This window comes from Vigna unguiculata, chromosome 9 (genome assembly GCF_004118075.2).
Source record: "Vigna unguiculata cultivar IT97K-499-35 chromosome 9, ASM411807v1, whole genome shotgun sequence".
Lineage (NCBI taxonomy): Eukaryota > Viridiplantae > Streptophyta > Magnoliopsida > Fabales > Fabaceae > Vigna > Vigna unguiculata.
The window spans coordinates 43,184,101-43,201,083 of record NC_040287.1 but is presented as its reverse complement, the minus strand read 5'-3'; the positions used below and the strand labels follow the sequence as shown (position 1 = coordinate 43,201,083).

The 16,983-nt window shown below is 32.1% G+C and overlaps 2 protein-coding genes across 4 annotated transcripts; one reads left to right on the top strand and one right to left on the bottom strand.

Moving 5' to 3' along the window:
• Positions 1-1,158: 1,158 nt before the first annotated feature.
• On the top strand, positions 1,159-4,545 carry LOC114162429 (protein FMP32, mitochondrial-like). Its single transcript, XM_028046315.1, has 7 exons — positions 1,159-1,470; positions 1,540-1,671; positions 1,776-1,835; positions 3,735-3,811; positions 3,914-3,970; positions 4,173-4,239; positions 4,318-4,545. Exons 1-7 carry the CDS (start codon positions 1,297-1,299, stop codon positions 4,435-4,437), a joined length of 687 nt encoding a protein of 228 aa, XP_027902116.1. The 5' UTR covers positions 1,159-1,296; the 3' UTR covers positions 4,438-4,545.
• A 7,086-nt stretch (positions 4,546-11,631) lies between these two features.
• LOC114164173 (GATA transcription factor 7-like) lies at positions 11,632-13,306 on the bottom strand. Of its 3 annotated transcripts, none has more exons than XM_028048733.1 (3): positions 13,025-13,306; positions 12,611-12,928; positions 11,632-12,506 (listed from the first exon to the last, which is right to left on the bottom strand). In XM_028048733.1, exons 2-3 carry the CDS (start codon positions 12,914-12,916, stop codon positions 11,904-11,906), a joined length of 909 nt encoding a protein of 302 aa, XP_027904534.1. In that variant the 5' UTR covers positions 12,917-12,928; positions 13,025-13,306; the 3' UTR covers positions 11,632-11,903. The 3 variants fall into 3 exon arrangements, with proteins under 3 accessions (XP_027904534.1, XP_027904537.1, XP_027904536.1); XM_028048736.1 differs by having other exon boundaries at positions 12,611-12,944; positions 13,025-13,234; XM_028048735.1 differs by having other exon boundaries at positions 12,611-13,220.
• Positions 13,307-16,983: the final 3,677 nt, after the last annotated feature.

Sequence of the window (16,983 nt, the reverse complement as noted above, 5' to 3'; positions counted from 1 at the left end):
AAGAAATCTTTACATACATGCTTTTAAACAGAAGTAAAACCTTTGAAAAATTGCTTCATCATTATCATTTTCCATTTGGATTTTTATAGTTGATCCAGGATTACATTTTAGTAGTTCATGTGCATAGTCGTAGATTCTTTTATATTGCTCTTTAAATGACCCTATATTTGCAGCCATTGTTCTTGTTTTACGAGCTGTTGATATTGACACATATGTATTCCATTTTCTAAAAGCCCTTTGTCTTACGTCATTTATCTTAAACATACCTTCCACTTCAACATCACTAGCTACATTCAAATCCACGTCCACAAACCCTGGACCCTCAACATGGTCAATTCAAACCACTGGCATCCCCAACCTCTATTTCAGCCGCCTCTTCATGGAACTTTACTTCACCACCGTGGTGGACAACAACATTGAACCTATCATCACTTATTGTCCTTAAGTAAATTAAACAGATAAAAAAGATGTATTATTAAGCCTATTTTAACGCAATGGGAACCACTGCTACGATCAATTACAAATAAAATAATGAGAACCATTACACTGACAACCGACAAATAAACGAACTAAAATAATATCCCACTGAGCCCCACTTACAGACACAAACTACACAAAATCATAAAAGTAATTTAGAAACCATGCAAAACATCACAACAATCCAAGTACAAACAAACCCCATAATAGAATTACGAAAACCCTAACCCACGAGCAAATACAACCCAGAAAACCCTAAACCTACCTACCTCGTTGATGATGATTAATCGGAAAATTGAAATGAAGAATGAAACTGCAATCCAACAATCAAATGATAAGTATTAGCGGCTTCCTCTTCAAATCTGAGCTCAAGAAAGACGAATATGAAGAAATTTCCCTAATTGCAAAATTTTTCTCAAATTGAGAAGTTAACCTTAATTAGTCATCTGTATAGTACACATAACATACTCCAATGCAAATACAAATCATGTCAGGTGTTCCGTTACTCATTTAAATGGTATCACATAAAATGACAAAATAAAACACAAAATACAAAAATGAGGACCATTTTAAATATTCTCCCAAAATAAACACCCTCCACAATAAACCCTACAAAAATGAAATGAAGTCGAAAAAAAATATTTAAACCTATTTTTGATTATCATAAGGTAAAAGGTTGTTAGTGGCGTTGCTGACCAACAATCTTGGACAAAGAGGCGTTTAATTCGTGCCCGCCTCTGCAGACTGCACTTCTCTTTTTTTCTCTCTTTGCCCAAATCTCCATATTCCAACTTTGCAGTTCACATCTCTGGACTTTGAATGGCTTTGTGCAAACGCGCTTTTCATCTGTGTTCCAATCATCGTCTCTTTCTGGCCAAGTACCGCGACCTCGACTACTTACTCCCTTCTTTGACGTTGCAGAGTAGCAGGCACCTTTCGCAGGTCATGAACTCCAACCTAAAGCGCGCGTTCCTGGTCGACACACTTGCGCTGGTAGATTTCAATTACTTTTTTGATTCAACTTTCATTGTTTGGCTTGTGAGACAAATTATATTGCCCTAGGTAAGGGGTTTAGAGGCCAAAGGAGTTCCGTCCAAACAAGCCGAAGCGATAACTGCTGCAATCACCGAAGTTCTGAATGATAGTTTGGAAAATGTAGCTCACTCTTTTGTTTCAAAAATCGAGATGCAAAAGGTGAGTGGGTTTTCTTGTTTTTCTTTATTTATTTTTCTTGAAATAAGAGTTCTGAATTTGGAGCTATAATTGATTTGCATATGTTTTCCTCTGGAGTTTCGCAGTCTGAAGTGCTTCAAGAATCGAGTCTGTCCAAGTTCAAGTCTGAAGTGCAAAGTTCTCAGGTATTTCTTTCCGTCATGTTTGGTATGAATTAGTTATTGCAAGACTTGCTATATATGAAATCTTATGATTTGGTGACATTGTAAATTTAAAATCCGTTTAGTTATTAGTGCATATTCAGAAGCAGATTTCACTCTGGTTAGCTATATAGCTATTATAGATTGAAATTCGTGTATAGCCACTATTGCAGTTGGTTATTCCCATGGAAAACGTTTGTTAGTGAGGATTGTAAGAATTAGAACCACCGTAGCATGAAGGGTTCAGCTAACAAGTACCCCTGTCCCTTGTTAAGGAATATCAAATAAAATATAGTTGATGAAAAGTATGATATTTAGACAACAGCAACAACAAAGTCTTATCTCACCAGGTACAGTTGACTACATAGATCACAGGACGTCATATTGACAACTTTTGCATTGGCTGCCAAAGGCTTAACACGATCCTCCACCTTTATCCAGGCTTAGGACCAGGTGTGGACCATAGACAAAGGTAAAAAGTATAATATCTAATTAATACTTCTTTTGTTTTTTAATCTTCAACAAATGCTTTATCCCCTAAGGTCACCTGTTAACATTTGCCAAACTCAAAATCCCAGTCTGCAATAACTAAAAGCCAAAAGCAAGCAAAATAATGTCCAAATTAACAGTAATTAAGTGCTTTGAGTACCTAGTCAATTTATTCAGTGGATTACACACTCCTCTCGGTATTCTCGAAAGACAAATATGGTGGCACAAATAAGGTGGCCTGTGTTAAGAGACCAATAATTTCAATCAAGTTTTATGAACATGCAATAAATTTTATATTTTGAAATAGGATTAGAGTTCCCTTTTGATCATATAACAAAGAGAACGTGTAGGGTGAAGGATGGAATGCTGAGGTTTGACATATTGGGCAGACAACCAAAAGTCTGAAATCTCAATCTGTGGGAGATAAATAAAGCACCCTTGTGTGTGAGGTTATTTATTCTGTCAATGTATAGAATTTAAAAAATGAAATGCCTGAGCCATAATGCTAACCCATGGTTAGAAATCCTCTTAGGCATTTGCTGCATTATGTTTGCATGGACCTCTCTATTTACCTTTGCTAAATATTTTAGCCAACTATGCATGCTATCCAATATGATGATATTCTTATGTTTAAAATTAAGTGGATAAGATATGTGACAAATACACATTTAAAAATCTATAAAAAGATATTTAAACATGATAATTGCAAGTGTGTGTATCCAAATTTAAATCACATTTAGACATTGCCAAAATTATAAATTATAAATCTGTGTTATTATGGAGTTATTTGAGCTGCATAAATTCCAATATACTTCATGGATATGCATCGGTGAAGTATCCTAGAGTGTCGTTCGATATGTGATATAAATTAAAGTATTGGTGCATTAGAGATTTTAACTAAATAGACTATTTGGTAAAGGGTGCTTGAAGCTGCAAACACTGTCACCTATTGTACAACACTGTTGGATAAGGATTTTGATGTAAATTGTTAACTAGTAAAATCTGGTGTTGTAACAATTGGATGATAAAACAACTTTTCTGAAAGAACCATATGTAGCAGCTTGAGGAGTTTGTTGGAGATCAAGGAAAGGTGTGTCTCTTGTGGAAATCATGTACGACTTGAAACAGAGTCTAAGAAAGTGATACAAAAGGTTTGATGATTTACCGAGGCAGACAGGGTTTTAGAGGAGCAATTTTGATAAGTGTCTACATCTTGAAAAGAGAAAAAAAGAGTGTGTTGTTCTTTCTCTTGTATGTAGATGATATGCTTATAATCAACCAATATAAATATGAAATGAAAGAGCTCAAAGAAAGATTGAACTAAGAGTTAGAGATGAATCATTTTGGGCGAAAAGTGTAATTGTTAAAACTCATTTTCAGTGATTGGTGATGCAGGAGCATCATTTTTCTCTGTTGCAACGTGAGACTGAGAAGCTTCGTGGTGACATTGAGAAGATGAGAAGCGAAATGAGGTCCGCACCACGGAGTATTAATCAAAAATATTCTTCCAACTGAATAAATTTAATTTCCACTTTCACAAATATTAGTTCAATGTCTTCTATTATCTGTTACAGATACGAGATTGACAAAGTCACTGCTGGACAACGTCTAGACCTGAATCTTGAAAGAGGGTAAGTGAAATTATGAAAACTTATGAGATGTTTTTAAACAGATTCGTTTTGGGGAATACCATTTTCCCCTTGAAGCTATTCAAATCTATCATTTTCTTTAAAAATAAACTGCACTGATCGCAATTCTAAGTTTTTGGTACTCTTGACGTGGCTTAAGCTAATGTTACTCTCTCATTTATTTATATATCTTTAAAAAACACAGACGCATACGAGATGAGCTTGCTAATCAGAACGCTGAAACCTCCAGTTTGACAAACAAACTCGATCGGGTGAGTTTATGATCATTTTAGTTTTTATTGGAGAATGTTGAGCTTCGACTGGAATCTGAAGTGGGATATTTCTTTCAGGAAATTCATGAACTAAGAGCCCATGTAGAAGCTGCAAAGTATGATGTGATCAAATACTGCATAGGTACTCTTGTTTCCATATCCGCAGTGGGTCTCGCTGTAATCCGCATCATATTATAGTCTTCCGTAAATTGAGTGGAGGTGAATAGTACTATTTGTATTGACGTCTCTGTTTACCTTTTTTCTGAGCAATTCCGTAAAATACAAGGATCACCCATTTTTTTTCCATTGCTTCCACAAGACTAAAGTTTTTTCAAAATTCCACCCTTCACTAGACGTGCAATTAGGGATGTCAGAAAAAATCCATACCTACGGATATCCGTTGAGAAAACACGCAATGGGTAAAAAATAAATATTAAAAATGGATACCAGCTATCCGTGGATATGGGTAATTTTGATAATCGCATGTTAACGGGGCAGGTATGAGTATCATAGTATCCGTATCCGTGGATACCCGTGCCCGCTGAACTTCTTATGTTTTCAAACTCTTTTAGATTAAAATTGGACAACATGAAACTTTATACAATATTGCAAGATGTAGACATTGATGAAGTTAGTAATTTCTTTAATATTTTATTTTGTTAGTGATTTTTTATTTGTTTGTTTTTCAGAAATCAATTGAAGTAAGTTTGTTGATCCAAACATTAATTATGGTTAAATATTTGTTTTTTAAAATACTTTTGGAAATACCCGCAAGTACCTATGGATACTCGTGGATATGAAAAAAAAAATAGGCGGATACCTGCATAACAGATACCCAATGGATATGGTACGAGTACATAATGAATATTTATCCAGCGAGTAGAGTAGGGAAAACTACTAACTGTATCTATACGTCCCGTTGACATCCCTACGTGCAATATTTTCTACCCACACTCCCGAAACAGAATGTTAAATTGTATAGAATTCGATGGCTAGGTTAGGATTCGTGACCCCAAAAAAAGTTGCTGGGATTGAATTGCTCCATCCGATTGGAAACGGGTTATTGTAGGTTAAATAAGAAGACTAACGGAAGGAATGGAAACGACGTTGTTATACATGGAATGCCAAAGGATGCACTGTTCCTTAAGGCTCGATGTTGAATTTCTTTTTTTGTTTAAAATGTAGTTACTGATTTCAATGGTCCTCAGCGATATTTTTACAAGCCCTGCCAAAAGAAACAGTACACAGAATCATGGAAGATTCGATGGGTTTGATTCTGGGAGCGACATTTGAGATTTGATGAAGTGAGAGGACAGAGTATTGTCGTCTCCCAACATGATATTTTTTCTATGAAAATGATACTTTAATCTATTTTTTTTGATTTATTTTTAACTTACTATTTCAATTACCATTAAATCATCATATTATATCATTTAAAAGAATTAAAATAAATTATTTAATAATGATTGAAGAAATAGATTAAAAGTGAATAAAAAAAAATAAGTTAAACTATCTTTATGTCCTTGTGTCAGAGAATTCTTGTGGTGGTGGCTTAAGGTCGGAGGTTCAGAGTCTGCTCCCCCAGTAAAGAAGGTATGCCAAAAGCCACATCTATATTTAGCATTCTAGGATGTATGGTAGGTAATAATTTGGAGAAATAATTACCTATATTTGAATCTTTTAATAATAAATTGATACAAAAAAGTGAATGTGTTTTTAAAAAAAGTTGAACCAAAAAAAAAGTAAACGTTTTTGATAAGATCAAGAACGAGGATTATTCTTTGTTGCAACCTTAAGCTTTAACGTTACTTACACAAGGTGGGTAAGAATTTTCGCACAGACCTACTTTGTTCGGTAGCCGTCATGTCCTTGTTTAAATTCGTTTTGTTTTTGTTTTTCTCTTTTTGCAATTTCGTGATTGGTGTAAGATTTTTCTCCTTTACACCTCTAACATTCCATTTCTATTTTTTAAATTTGACTTGCATTTTTTGTTATCACATTTTAGTTTTTTCTTTTTTCTTTTTAATTCTTTTGGTCCTAATTGCTTCAATTAACCGTGCTTTGGAATTGGATATTTATTTACAGCAAAATACAGTTTTGCACCTTCTCAATTATTCAAATTAAGTCAACCCTCTTAAAATTACATTAATAGTTTAAAAAATGGTAACACAATATCATTAGTTTACACAAGCTAACAAAAACATTTTCAGAAACAGAATGTAACAGTTCATTTTTATTTTTATTTGATTATTCTATAAATCATCCTTTGTAATTCTATACAAAAATTAATAATATATCAAACCTCTATTACACTTCGTTTAATTATTGAATGAAATTTAGGGTGATAAACTTAATTTGAACCATTAGAATACATAAACTAAAAATACAATAAATTTTGTAATTTTTTTCCTGTCATTGTTGCAAGATTTGTCGTACGAATGACATCCGCACATGCATATTTTCATTGAAACATGTCTAATACCATATTCTACAATTTAAAAAAACCATCTCAAATTCATATATAAAAAGTGGAACTCAATAATTGTGTGATTTTCAATAAATTTCAAACAGTGATGAAAAACGTGTTAAAATATACTTTGTTAACCTTTCTTAACCTTCCTTTTGCTTATCCATAATCTATACTAACTAGTAAAATTTATACCAACAACTTTTTTATATACATTTTTATTGTCTTTCCCCTTCCAAATACAACCACCTTTATTGACTTTATGATGGGTGAAAAATATTTACAATAAGTTTTAGTTATCTTAGTAAAAAATTACAAGTAACCCTATTACATCATTATAATATTACCAAAATTAATATATATATATATATATATATATATAGCTGTCAAAATGGGTTGGAACCCGCGAGCCAATCCGGCTCACCACGGGTTCGGGTCGAGTTGGGTTGAAATTTTTTTACAAATTTCAATACGGCTCAATACAGGTTGGCTCACCAACCCGCATATAAAAGGATCACACAAGTGTTTTTATTTATTTTTATTAAATTGGACTTTACATTTGGGTATGTTAGGTTGTTTTTTTATCCAATGCATAAATAATTTGTATTTTTTTTATTTTGGTTTGTATTTGGATTCTATTAAAGTTTATTTAGATTTTAATTAGAATTACAATTTAGTTTTGACTGAAAAAAAAATTAAAAAAAATAATATATTTTTTTTAATTAAGTGAATCTATGAGTTAACCCGTTTAACCTGCCAATCCATGGTGAGTTGGGCCGGGTTCGAATTTTTTTGGCTCGCTAAAAAGTGAGTCGGGTTGGGTTGACTCACTAAATCATCAACCCGTGGTGGGCCGAACCGGGTCCAGCTCTCTCTCTTTCTATATATATATATATATATATATATATATATATATATATATATATATATATATTACCGGGAACTGGACTCCACTTTTGACCAAGGCTGATCCTTTTTGTGATGATGGGCCAAAACAATGGAAGGATTTTTTAGCAATTGCAATTTGTTTCACTCTTGAACAAAATATTAGAATAAGTGCCTCCTTTGTGTTGCTTTCGATGCTTTCTTAGGCTGGTCCGTTCTAAAAGAATGAACCTTTTTTATATATCAGAAAGAAAAGAAGTGGTTTTTTTTTTTTTTCTTTTTCTTGTTGCTTTAAACATTTGTCTTCATGTTCATTTTGCTCCTTTTGTTTCTGCATGTGGTTCTCCTTTTCTGCTTTTGTTTTAGCTTTCATTCCTACTATTTCCATGGCCAAGCCTCTTATGAGAGATTGTGTTATCACAATATCTCAGCTTTCTGAAACAACCAAAATTCTAGATTTGTCGTCAGAAGCAAATTGAGCAATGACTTCTTTGCCGTCGTAAATTGACCAACTCGAGTTAGATTATAACCACTTTTATTTGTTTGGTAAGACTCCATATTTACGTAATGAATTAAGTCTTCGTTATATCTCAACATCATTAATGTAGAATTTCATTTTTCCAATGCTTATACTTATAAATATAATTATTTATCAGTGTGAAGTTCAACGTTAGATTAATTATGTATCTGTCCATTTTTAAATTATATGTATGTGCGTGTGTGTTTATTGAACAGAAAAAGAGATAACGTAATTATTTTACTTTATTTTACTGAAATCAATCAATTTAAAGCATTTCTTTGGTCTTGCAAAACGATTAAAGACAACTAAAAAAATATAGAGTGAAATATCAAAATTAAATAAACGAGTATAATTATGACATGGGAGTTAATACCGTATATTAATTCTAAAAGATTAAAAGTAAACGGAAGTTAATTGTTATTGCTGTTTCAATCAAGGATTTCTCCACTATAGTCAGGGTCAACCTAGAATTCTTTATTTTTTATTTTTTGTGTGTTGGATTGAGTTTTTTTAGAATTAATATAAAAATAAATATTCCTAATAAAAAATGATCACTTATTATTAGGGAAACAGTAGAGGGATAAAAGTAGTTTTCTGATTTTTTTTTTCTTAACAACCTGTAGTTGCTTCTCATAAGAAACACAAAGAAAAACTTTGAATTAAAATATTTTTTTATCATAAATATATTATATATACTATTTATATCAAATTCATTCAAAAATAAACATTTTTTTAGCAATCACTTTTTTAAGAGCAAACAAATATAGTGATGATTATATCTAAATGCTCCGCGTGTGATTCTCATTTTATATCCAAAAAAAGATTATGTGGGTTTCTGTAAGAGAGAATAATGGATTCAAGTTTGGGGTAGAAAAAACCCAGTTGACAATAAAACTAAACTACGCAACCTTCTATTTTCTAGCTATTTACAAAGTGAAGGGAAAAAAAGGTAATATTTTGACATCAACCAATAAAAAACTACCATTATTTGAACATCGATAACATTACTACAATTTACTAAAAAATAAAGATATTTAATTAAAAAATAACACTTAAAACAATTGTGAAAATGATTTAATACTACTATATATATAATATTCATTATCTAGAAGCTACTAATAGTGAATTTGAAGGTTGTAAATGTAAATTATTTTGACTAGTTCATGGAATTGAATAAATCGATACTTACTGACTTATTTGAAACTTAAATAAAACCAAGTACAAGTTAAAAAAAAGTGGTTTATATTAGTGAAGCTTTGAATTGTACCAGTTTTATCAAATTAAATCAAGTAGAACCAAATTCTTGTAGCAGCCATTGGCATGTGGAAGTTCTTGAAAGGTTGGACACAATAATATAGTTTTTCTAATAACCGGTGGAAGTGATATTTTAACAAAGGACTAATTTAAAACAACCACTTAAAAATTCACATATTATGTATTTTTGTAATCTTTAACCTAAATTACAAATGTATATTATTATATTATTTAAATTAATTGTAAAACAATTGTTTTTTTTTTAAGTTGCACAAAATATATATTTTTATAATATTTGCAGTTGGCAAGTTTTGTACACCATGTTAAAACCAAGATATTATAATGGTGGAGGGCCCTTTGTGTTGTAAGTTTGAGCCAAGTCGTGTTGTTGAGTCTGTTGTAAGCAAAGCATGGAATAGTCTAAAGATTCAACCTACTAATCAAACATTGAGTGTTTCAATTTGAAGGTTTTGAATAGTTCTGTAAAAGTCTTCATATCAAATTCCATGAAATGAGATTTTTATTTATACGTATAGAAGTGTTGAGAATAGTCCAAGTGTGAGTCAAAGTCCCACATTGGATATAATAGACAAAGTTAAACGCTATATAAGAATAAAGACCCATAACAATATTATCTTAAGGTTTTTGTGTAAAAGTGGTGTCTAAGGTATAACCATAACATATGAAACATAACCCAACAAGAAGGAGGGCCGGATCTTCTTTTTTTTTTTTTCTTAAAATTTGCCAAAAGAAAAGAAAAAAAAGTATGGTGATTTCAGTGATTGAAGTTAACCAGAGTTAGACTGGGTCCTTATCCACCAAAATCTTGTGAATATGAGTCAGTGATGCAAGCCACAAACCGTTTCAACGTCACTATTTGTTTTGAGGATACCTTTTGCTTTTTTAGGAGCCAATGTTGAGTGCTTCAAACTATTTCCACCAAATTTACTTGCTATTCACTGTTCGCACTTCCTCGTCTCGTGCTTTGTCTCTTGGACGATACTTTTTGATTTTGTTTATGTTGTTGGCAGGACGATTAAGAGTGAACTATCGTATCAAATAGTTGATAGTAAAATATAATTGAAAATTTTTAATATTTTGAAAACTTAATATACTACAAAAAATTATTAGAGAATTAGTTGAAAGTTCATTTGGATTCGAAACATAATTAAATTGTTTTAGGCTTTTTTTCAAATGTGGGTTACTTTGAGGCTTAAATTACACAAAAGGGTTAATTGACCATTAAATTATAAATATGGATGAAGTGGTACTGATCCATGATAATATATAGAATAAAATTGTAAGGTATAATAACAGTTTCATTATAATTTTTTAAAAAAGTGAAGTTATTATGTATCATGACGATTTTAATGTAATAACTTTTAACTAAACAAACTCAAACGGTTAAGAATATGAAGTTAGTCATGATAGATGACGACTTTGTCTTATAGAAAAAATGTTCAAAGAAATTAATCAGATATGTAACGATTTTACAATTACTTCAAAAGTTGTCGTACATCAGCACGACTTCATCTATATCTATAGTTTAAGCATCAATCAACCCTTTTTTATTTTATAATTTACATCTAAAACTAACCCACATTTGAAGAAAAGGCTTTACTTGTATAGTTTTTGGATTTGGGTGAAGAAGGGTAATGGAGTGAGATACTAGAATTGTTATTTTAGGTGAAGATCGTAATAGCGTTTTGGTACTTGTAGCACCATTATTCCTTGCACCTTGCAAACGCATTGATTATAAATAAATTGCGGAGAGAGTTACGCAGTGAGTGAGGACCATTGAAAAGGTTTGGTTTCTTTCTTTTTATTTGACCGAGAAGCTATAATAATCACTTGACTCATAATATCTAAAGTCACAAAGGTCAACTTGTGAAGAAGTTCATAAGAACTCATGAGTTTGTAGATTTATTTTTTAGAAGAGAGGTATTATTATTATTATAAGACCTAAAAATAAGTATTTATTAAACATTATGAGTGGTGTGAAGGGTTTTGGTTTTGTTCCACTTGTTGAGTGGAAAGATCCTCCTCCATGGGATGCACGTTATCGATGGAATGGTTGTTGCAAATAATTACGTGTCCCACCACCAACTACAACTTCACCCACATGCACGCACGTTACATATATTGCAATAAACACACACTTAAAAACAATTCTCCACTGCACTACCACCACCACTCTCTATCTTCTTCTAATAATAATGGAAAACCAAATCCACCTCTATTTCCCACTAACACTCACTCAAATATATAATAATAAAACAAAAAACTTTGTTTATCTTCACAATTCACTGAACTTTAAATAAAATCAAGATGCTAAGGAAAATGGGATACATCGCTGCTACAAACAATCAATGCCTAATTCCTATTTCTCATAGTAATATCCCTCACCTAACTAAGCCCTACCACTAACTATAACGAAAAAAACACTAAATAAATATCATACAAAAAAAAAAAAATCAAACCGGTTCAAACCGGTTTCTGTATACCTAATCTGCCATGTCTCTTCCTAGTCTAAAAATATCAGCAGGTGGGAACCATTTGGGCCTGGGGATGGGCCGGACCGGTGTCCGGCCCAGACACCCCTTTCTTCTTGCGAATCTCCAACACTTTCCGGTGGCTATTGGAGTGAATATCGCTGCAGAAGGTTGGGCTACAGGCCGGTCTGTACTCCGAAAAAAGCCGACCCGATTTGTAGCGGACCCCGCACGCGTTGCAGAGGGTTTTTGCGCCCAGTGGGCCCGTCCTCCACTGCGGCGTCTTCTGCACCTGACAGTGACTGCACCGCCGCTGAACCTGGGCCCCAACGGGCTGGGCCTCGGCCCGCTTCTTCTGCTTCTTCGCGGGCGGCTCCGTCGCGGAAGAAGAGCACGAAGACGGCGAGGACGGGAGGGAGAGCAACGGGCCCAACGACCACACGCGAGCGTTGGGTTTTCTATTCCTTACCGTTCTCGTCTTGGTCGCTATCTTCATTTCACACGGAAAACGAGGCGTTTTCTTCGCTGAGGGTTCCGGTTCGACTCGCCGGTTCACCTCCTCCGGACGAACCGGGTATAAAAGAGACAGCTCCGGGAGAGAATCGTCAACAAAGTGTGAAACCCACTCTAGGTCCTCCAAATCACCGGCCTACACAATTTCAATTATCAGAAAACATAAGTTAACAATAAAAAGCTAAAGCAGGGTTAGAAAAACAGGTAACAAACAAAAAACACAGAGAGAGAGAGAGTTACCGGAACGGCGAGTTCGGCGGAGAAAAGTGAGTCATAAGAAACTCCGGTGGAATTAGAGTTGCTATCGTCTTCTCCACGGTCCTTTGACTGCGACGAGGCCGATAAACTCTTTTTTTCTTCCACGTATTCTTGTGGTTCGTGGTGAAGAGAGCCGTCTGAAAAGTCAAATAGGTCGTCGACGAAGAAATCGTCGCCGCCGGCAACGTTGTTGGCGTTGAGGCAAAAAAAATCCTCGCAGTGCGTTTGCTGAACGATGAACTCCCTCCTTAAACTCGGTTTCAACGCTTTGGCCACAGCTACCTCCATTTCTACGACAAACTGAACCAGAGCTCAACTGTGTTAAAGGGGAAAGAACGTGAAAGTTTACTTTTTTATTTTATTTGGTCGCTAATTAATTATTATAGTTTAAGTTACCTGTAAAGAAGAGGAACAAGGGAGAGGGAAGGGGAAAACTGAAGAGAGGGTTTTGAAGGTTTGAACTTTGAAGGAACAAGAAACGAGATGAAGAGAGAGAGAGAGGGTTTCTCGGTGAAATTGGTGCTATTTAATTTCTTTAACTTTATCTCTCTTTCCGTCCTCTCTCTCTTATCAGGATCTCTGTTCCTGCACCCTTTTTCAATTTGAATAAATAAATAATAAAAAAAATAGAAATATATGTTCAGAGTACCAAATCTTGGTTGTAAGAGTTTGGAGGAGAGGGTGTGATAGTGGCAAGCGTGTGATATTTGGTCACGTGGTGGGGCTTCACTATTATTACTTCTTCTCCCTCCTTTTAATTTTAATTTTCTTTTAAATAAATTTGAATGGATCGTTCTTTGATGGCTCCGTAAATTCAAAAGCTGTGCCCTCGATGATTCTTATTTTTGACCGAACCTAGGATTAAAAAAAAAAAAACCGAAACTGGTCCAATGTAACCGCATAAAAACAAAAACGTTAAAATCAAACGCCGGTTTTGACTGTTACAATCGCAGGGCAGGCTGAGGGTGTTCCGTTAACGGTGCGCGGAAGCGCGTTTTGAAAAAATGAGAGGGAGTGTAATTGGTTTGGTTGGGCGCGTTGATCTCGGGCAGTGACGTGGCGTGGTTACTTAACACCGTGGATAATAGATGTTATTTTTCTTCCTTAGTTCACATCGCATGCTTTGTTGTTCGCGAGCGTGTGATTGGTGGAATGAAAGACATGCAGACGAAGGATGCGCCACGTCAGAGAGGCGCGTGAAGGTTTAGATTGTGTATTGACTTTTAACAGTGTGATGAGGCGCTTTGATTCATACCTCAACTTTACGCATTACTTACTGTCTTCAACATCCAAACGCGCGTTTCTTTTCTCAATTATCCCCTCTTAGCTGTCATCCCAAACCCAAATATTGTTTTCTTCTCAATTATTAACCCAATTATTACAATTCAATTTCAATCCCAATCTCTTCTTCACATAAATACCACCACCACACCCAATGTTTAAATTTTAATAATAATATCAATTACATAAAGTTTAATTTCCATACGTTATTGGTAATAAATTTTTTACATTGTCAATCTATTACAAGAATATGTTACTATAAACTTTTAAGGTAAATAATTTTAAGAATAGATAGTGGATTAATTATGTTAATTTAAACATTTAATTAATTAAGTGTTCAGTTTTGCATCAAAGTGATATAGGAATGGTTAGAATTGACTTTCTAATACCTAATTAGTACGTGTTAGTTTCTAAAATTAATTAAAGACTAAAAAATTCACGTTAAATTGTTGTTTTTGCATTAAAAAATTAATTCACTTAGAATCAATTCCTCAACTATGTATTTAGTTTTCAAAAATCAATTAAATTAAAAGGTAAAAAATGTATGTTAAATTGTCTCTTTTGCATTGGAAAATGGATTCACCTATAATCAATTTTCCTATAATTAATTCTTCAACACTAAACTAAATAGAGTGATATGAATTTATAAGTTTGATACGTTCATTTAATAGTTAAATTATGACACATTAATGATATGAGATTGACAAACTAATCAGTGTTGTCATTTTTACGTGTTTGATATTCTTTTTATTGCATTATTTTATTTTAATGAGTTAAATTTTCATATTGTATATTAATTTTAATTTTATATTATATTTTATTTATCTCTAAATAGAATAGTAGCTTTTTTTTTGTGGTACAGTTTGTTTACTATTTTTTCCTTTACTATTATTTAAATTTATTTTATAGTTTTAGTATTTATTATTATTATGAGTTAGCGGGATGTTAAAAATAAAATACGAAAATATTTATATACTTCATATATGATAATTTGTATAGTACATTGTTACATATTTTCTAAATAATACTTAACTTTTACTCTAGTATATTTGAACTTGTTTCGCAACTAATTGTTTTTCTTAATATAATTATTTAATGTACATTAGTCGAAATTTTATGAATATATGTTTATATTTATATTAATGTACTTTTCTTGAATAAATATATTTATATTTATAAATATCAATTTATACTTATATTTATTATTTAACGTGCATTAATAAATCTACTTTTTCTTGAATAAATATAAATTTATAGATCTCTTGCTTCAAGTCTCACTTTCATCACATAAACTCAACTGTATTTTTTTTTAACTCTTCTTATTAATAGTTGAATCTAAAAATTTTAAAGTAGTCACATTTTGTTCTATACATGAGACCAGTATTTTTTTTAATACGCTGAATTATTACAAATTTTATTTATGATATCATAACTAATCGAAGGACTCTTTTTGGCACGTTATATATATATATATATATATATATATATATATATATATATATATATATATATATATATATGTATATATATATATATATATATCCAAAATTTCCAACAATTAAGTTAATTAATCAAAAAACTATTTTCTTACAACATGTCAATTGTAAATTTTGACATCAGCATCTTATTTATATTATTTAAATTCTATAACCAAGTTAATTTAATGATTCTACATTTTTTTATGTGTTTATCACGTTATTTGTTGAGTTCTTAAACTTGGAAGAGAATCGTCAATAATAAACTACGAATAAATTATATAAAAAATAAGTAAAACCGTCACTTAAGATTCAAAACATCAAAATAGTATATTTATAGCTATTATTTTCTCATATATTACTCATGTTGTTGCCTCGTAAAATGATGTAACATTCAAAGTCACTCTAACTATTGTAATTTAAATATTTCACAAGATATCAAGTTACACATTACATGATTTATATCTTTTTTCAAAATTTATGGATTTAGACCTTTTATATAGCTTGAAAGGAGATAACAAGTTGTGAATTCTGTATAAGAAATTATGAATCTTATTTGCAGAATGTTTGAACATATTAATTACATAAATAAAACACTTTTGATTTCTTCTTTAAATAAAAGATAAAGTGGCTTCTTTGTAGTTTATGAAATAACAAGTCTTATTTAGCAGAATATATATTAATTACGCAAAGAAAATACTTTAGTTTTGTTCTTGAAATAAAATAATATATGATTTATTTGTGCTGCTGTCAATGTTTTTGTTTGTCATGTCCTATTTCGAGGAATTGAACCTTTTTACAAATGTAAAAGACGTGGTAAAACATTTGTGTTCTGTTTGTGTGGTAAAGAACAAAGATAAATAAAACAAAGTTGAATTTAAAACACCCCAAACTGAAAATTAGTCACGTTAGTTTAATCATTACATTTTATGTTTAAATTAATAATTCTAATAAAAAAAAGTTAACAATCCGTTTTTTTGGCACCATCTTGTGTTCTACTTGGTATCAAAATTCTAACCACTCTTTATTTTATACCCACACTATCTCATTTCAAAATATTAACTATTTTACATTTTTCGAGTCACCTTCTTTGTCCACTTCCACAATATCATAAAGCTTAGTTTACTTTCAATCGATTGTGGATCATTATTTCATTTTCTTAGTTTCAATAAACCTTTTCATCAACTACAAATCTGTCCACACGTCTAACAACGGAGACTCAGAATACTTGGTTGATAACAGAAAAAGATACGAGTATTAAATATAATTTTCCTTCCTTACCATTTGTATAAAAAAAATTAGAATTTGTCTATATCAAAACTTTAATATATTTTAATATTTAAATTAATATATATAATTATTTTAACTTAAAATATACCAAATAGAGCTGTTAAAATAAGTTGGAATCTGCGAATCAACTTGGCTTATCACTGATTCGGTTAAAATTTTTTTACAAATTTCAATACAGGTTGATGTTTGACCCGGCTCATCTGGATTGAACCCATGGTGAGTCGGGTGGTTGGCTCACAAACTCACAAATAAAAGGGTCACACAAGTGTTTTTTATTAAGTTGAGTTTTACATTTGGGTCATGTTAGGT

Bases quoted from the DNA above. Each gene is read 5' to 3' on its own strand.
- LOC114162429 (XM_028046315.1), top strand. From the start codon at position 1,297: ATGGCTTTGTGCAAACGCGCTTTTCATCTGTGTTCCAATCATCGTCTC. The intron at 1,471-1,539 runs GTAGATTTCAAT...ATATTGCCCTAG, and splicing joins TGGTCGACACACTTGCGCTG to GTAAGGGGTTTAGAGGCCAA. The intron at 4,240-4,317 runs GTGAGTTTATGA...TATTTCTTTCAG, and splicing joins TGACAAACAAACTCGATCGG to GAAATTCATGAACTAAGAGC.
- LOC114164173 (XM_028048733.1), bottom strand. From the start codon at position 12,916: ATGGAGGTAGCTGTGGCCAAAGCGTTGAAACCGAGTTTAAGGAGGGAG. The intron at 12,507-12,610 runs GTAACTCTCTCT...GAAATTGTGTAG, and splicing joins CCGCCGAACTCGCCGTTCCG to GCCGGTGATTTGGAGGACCT.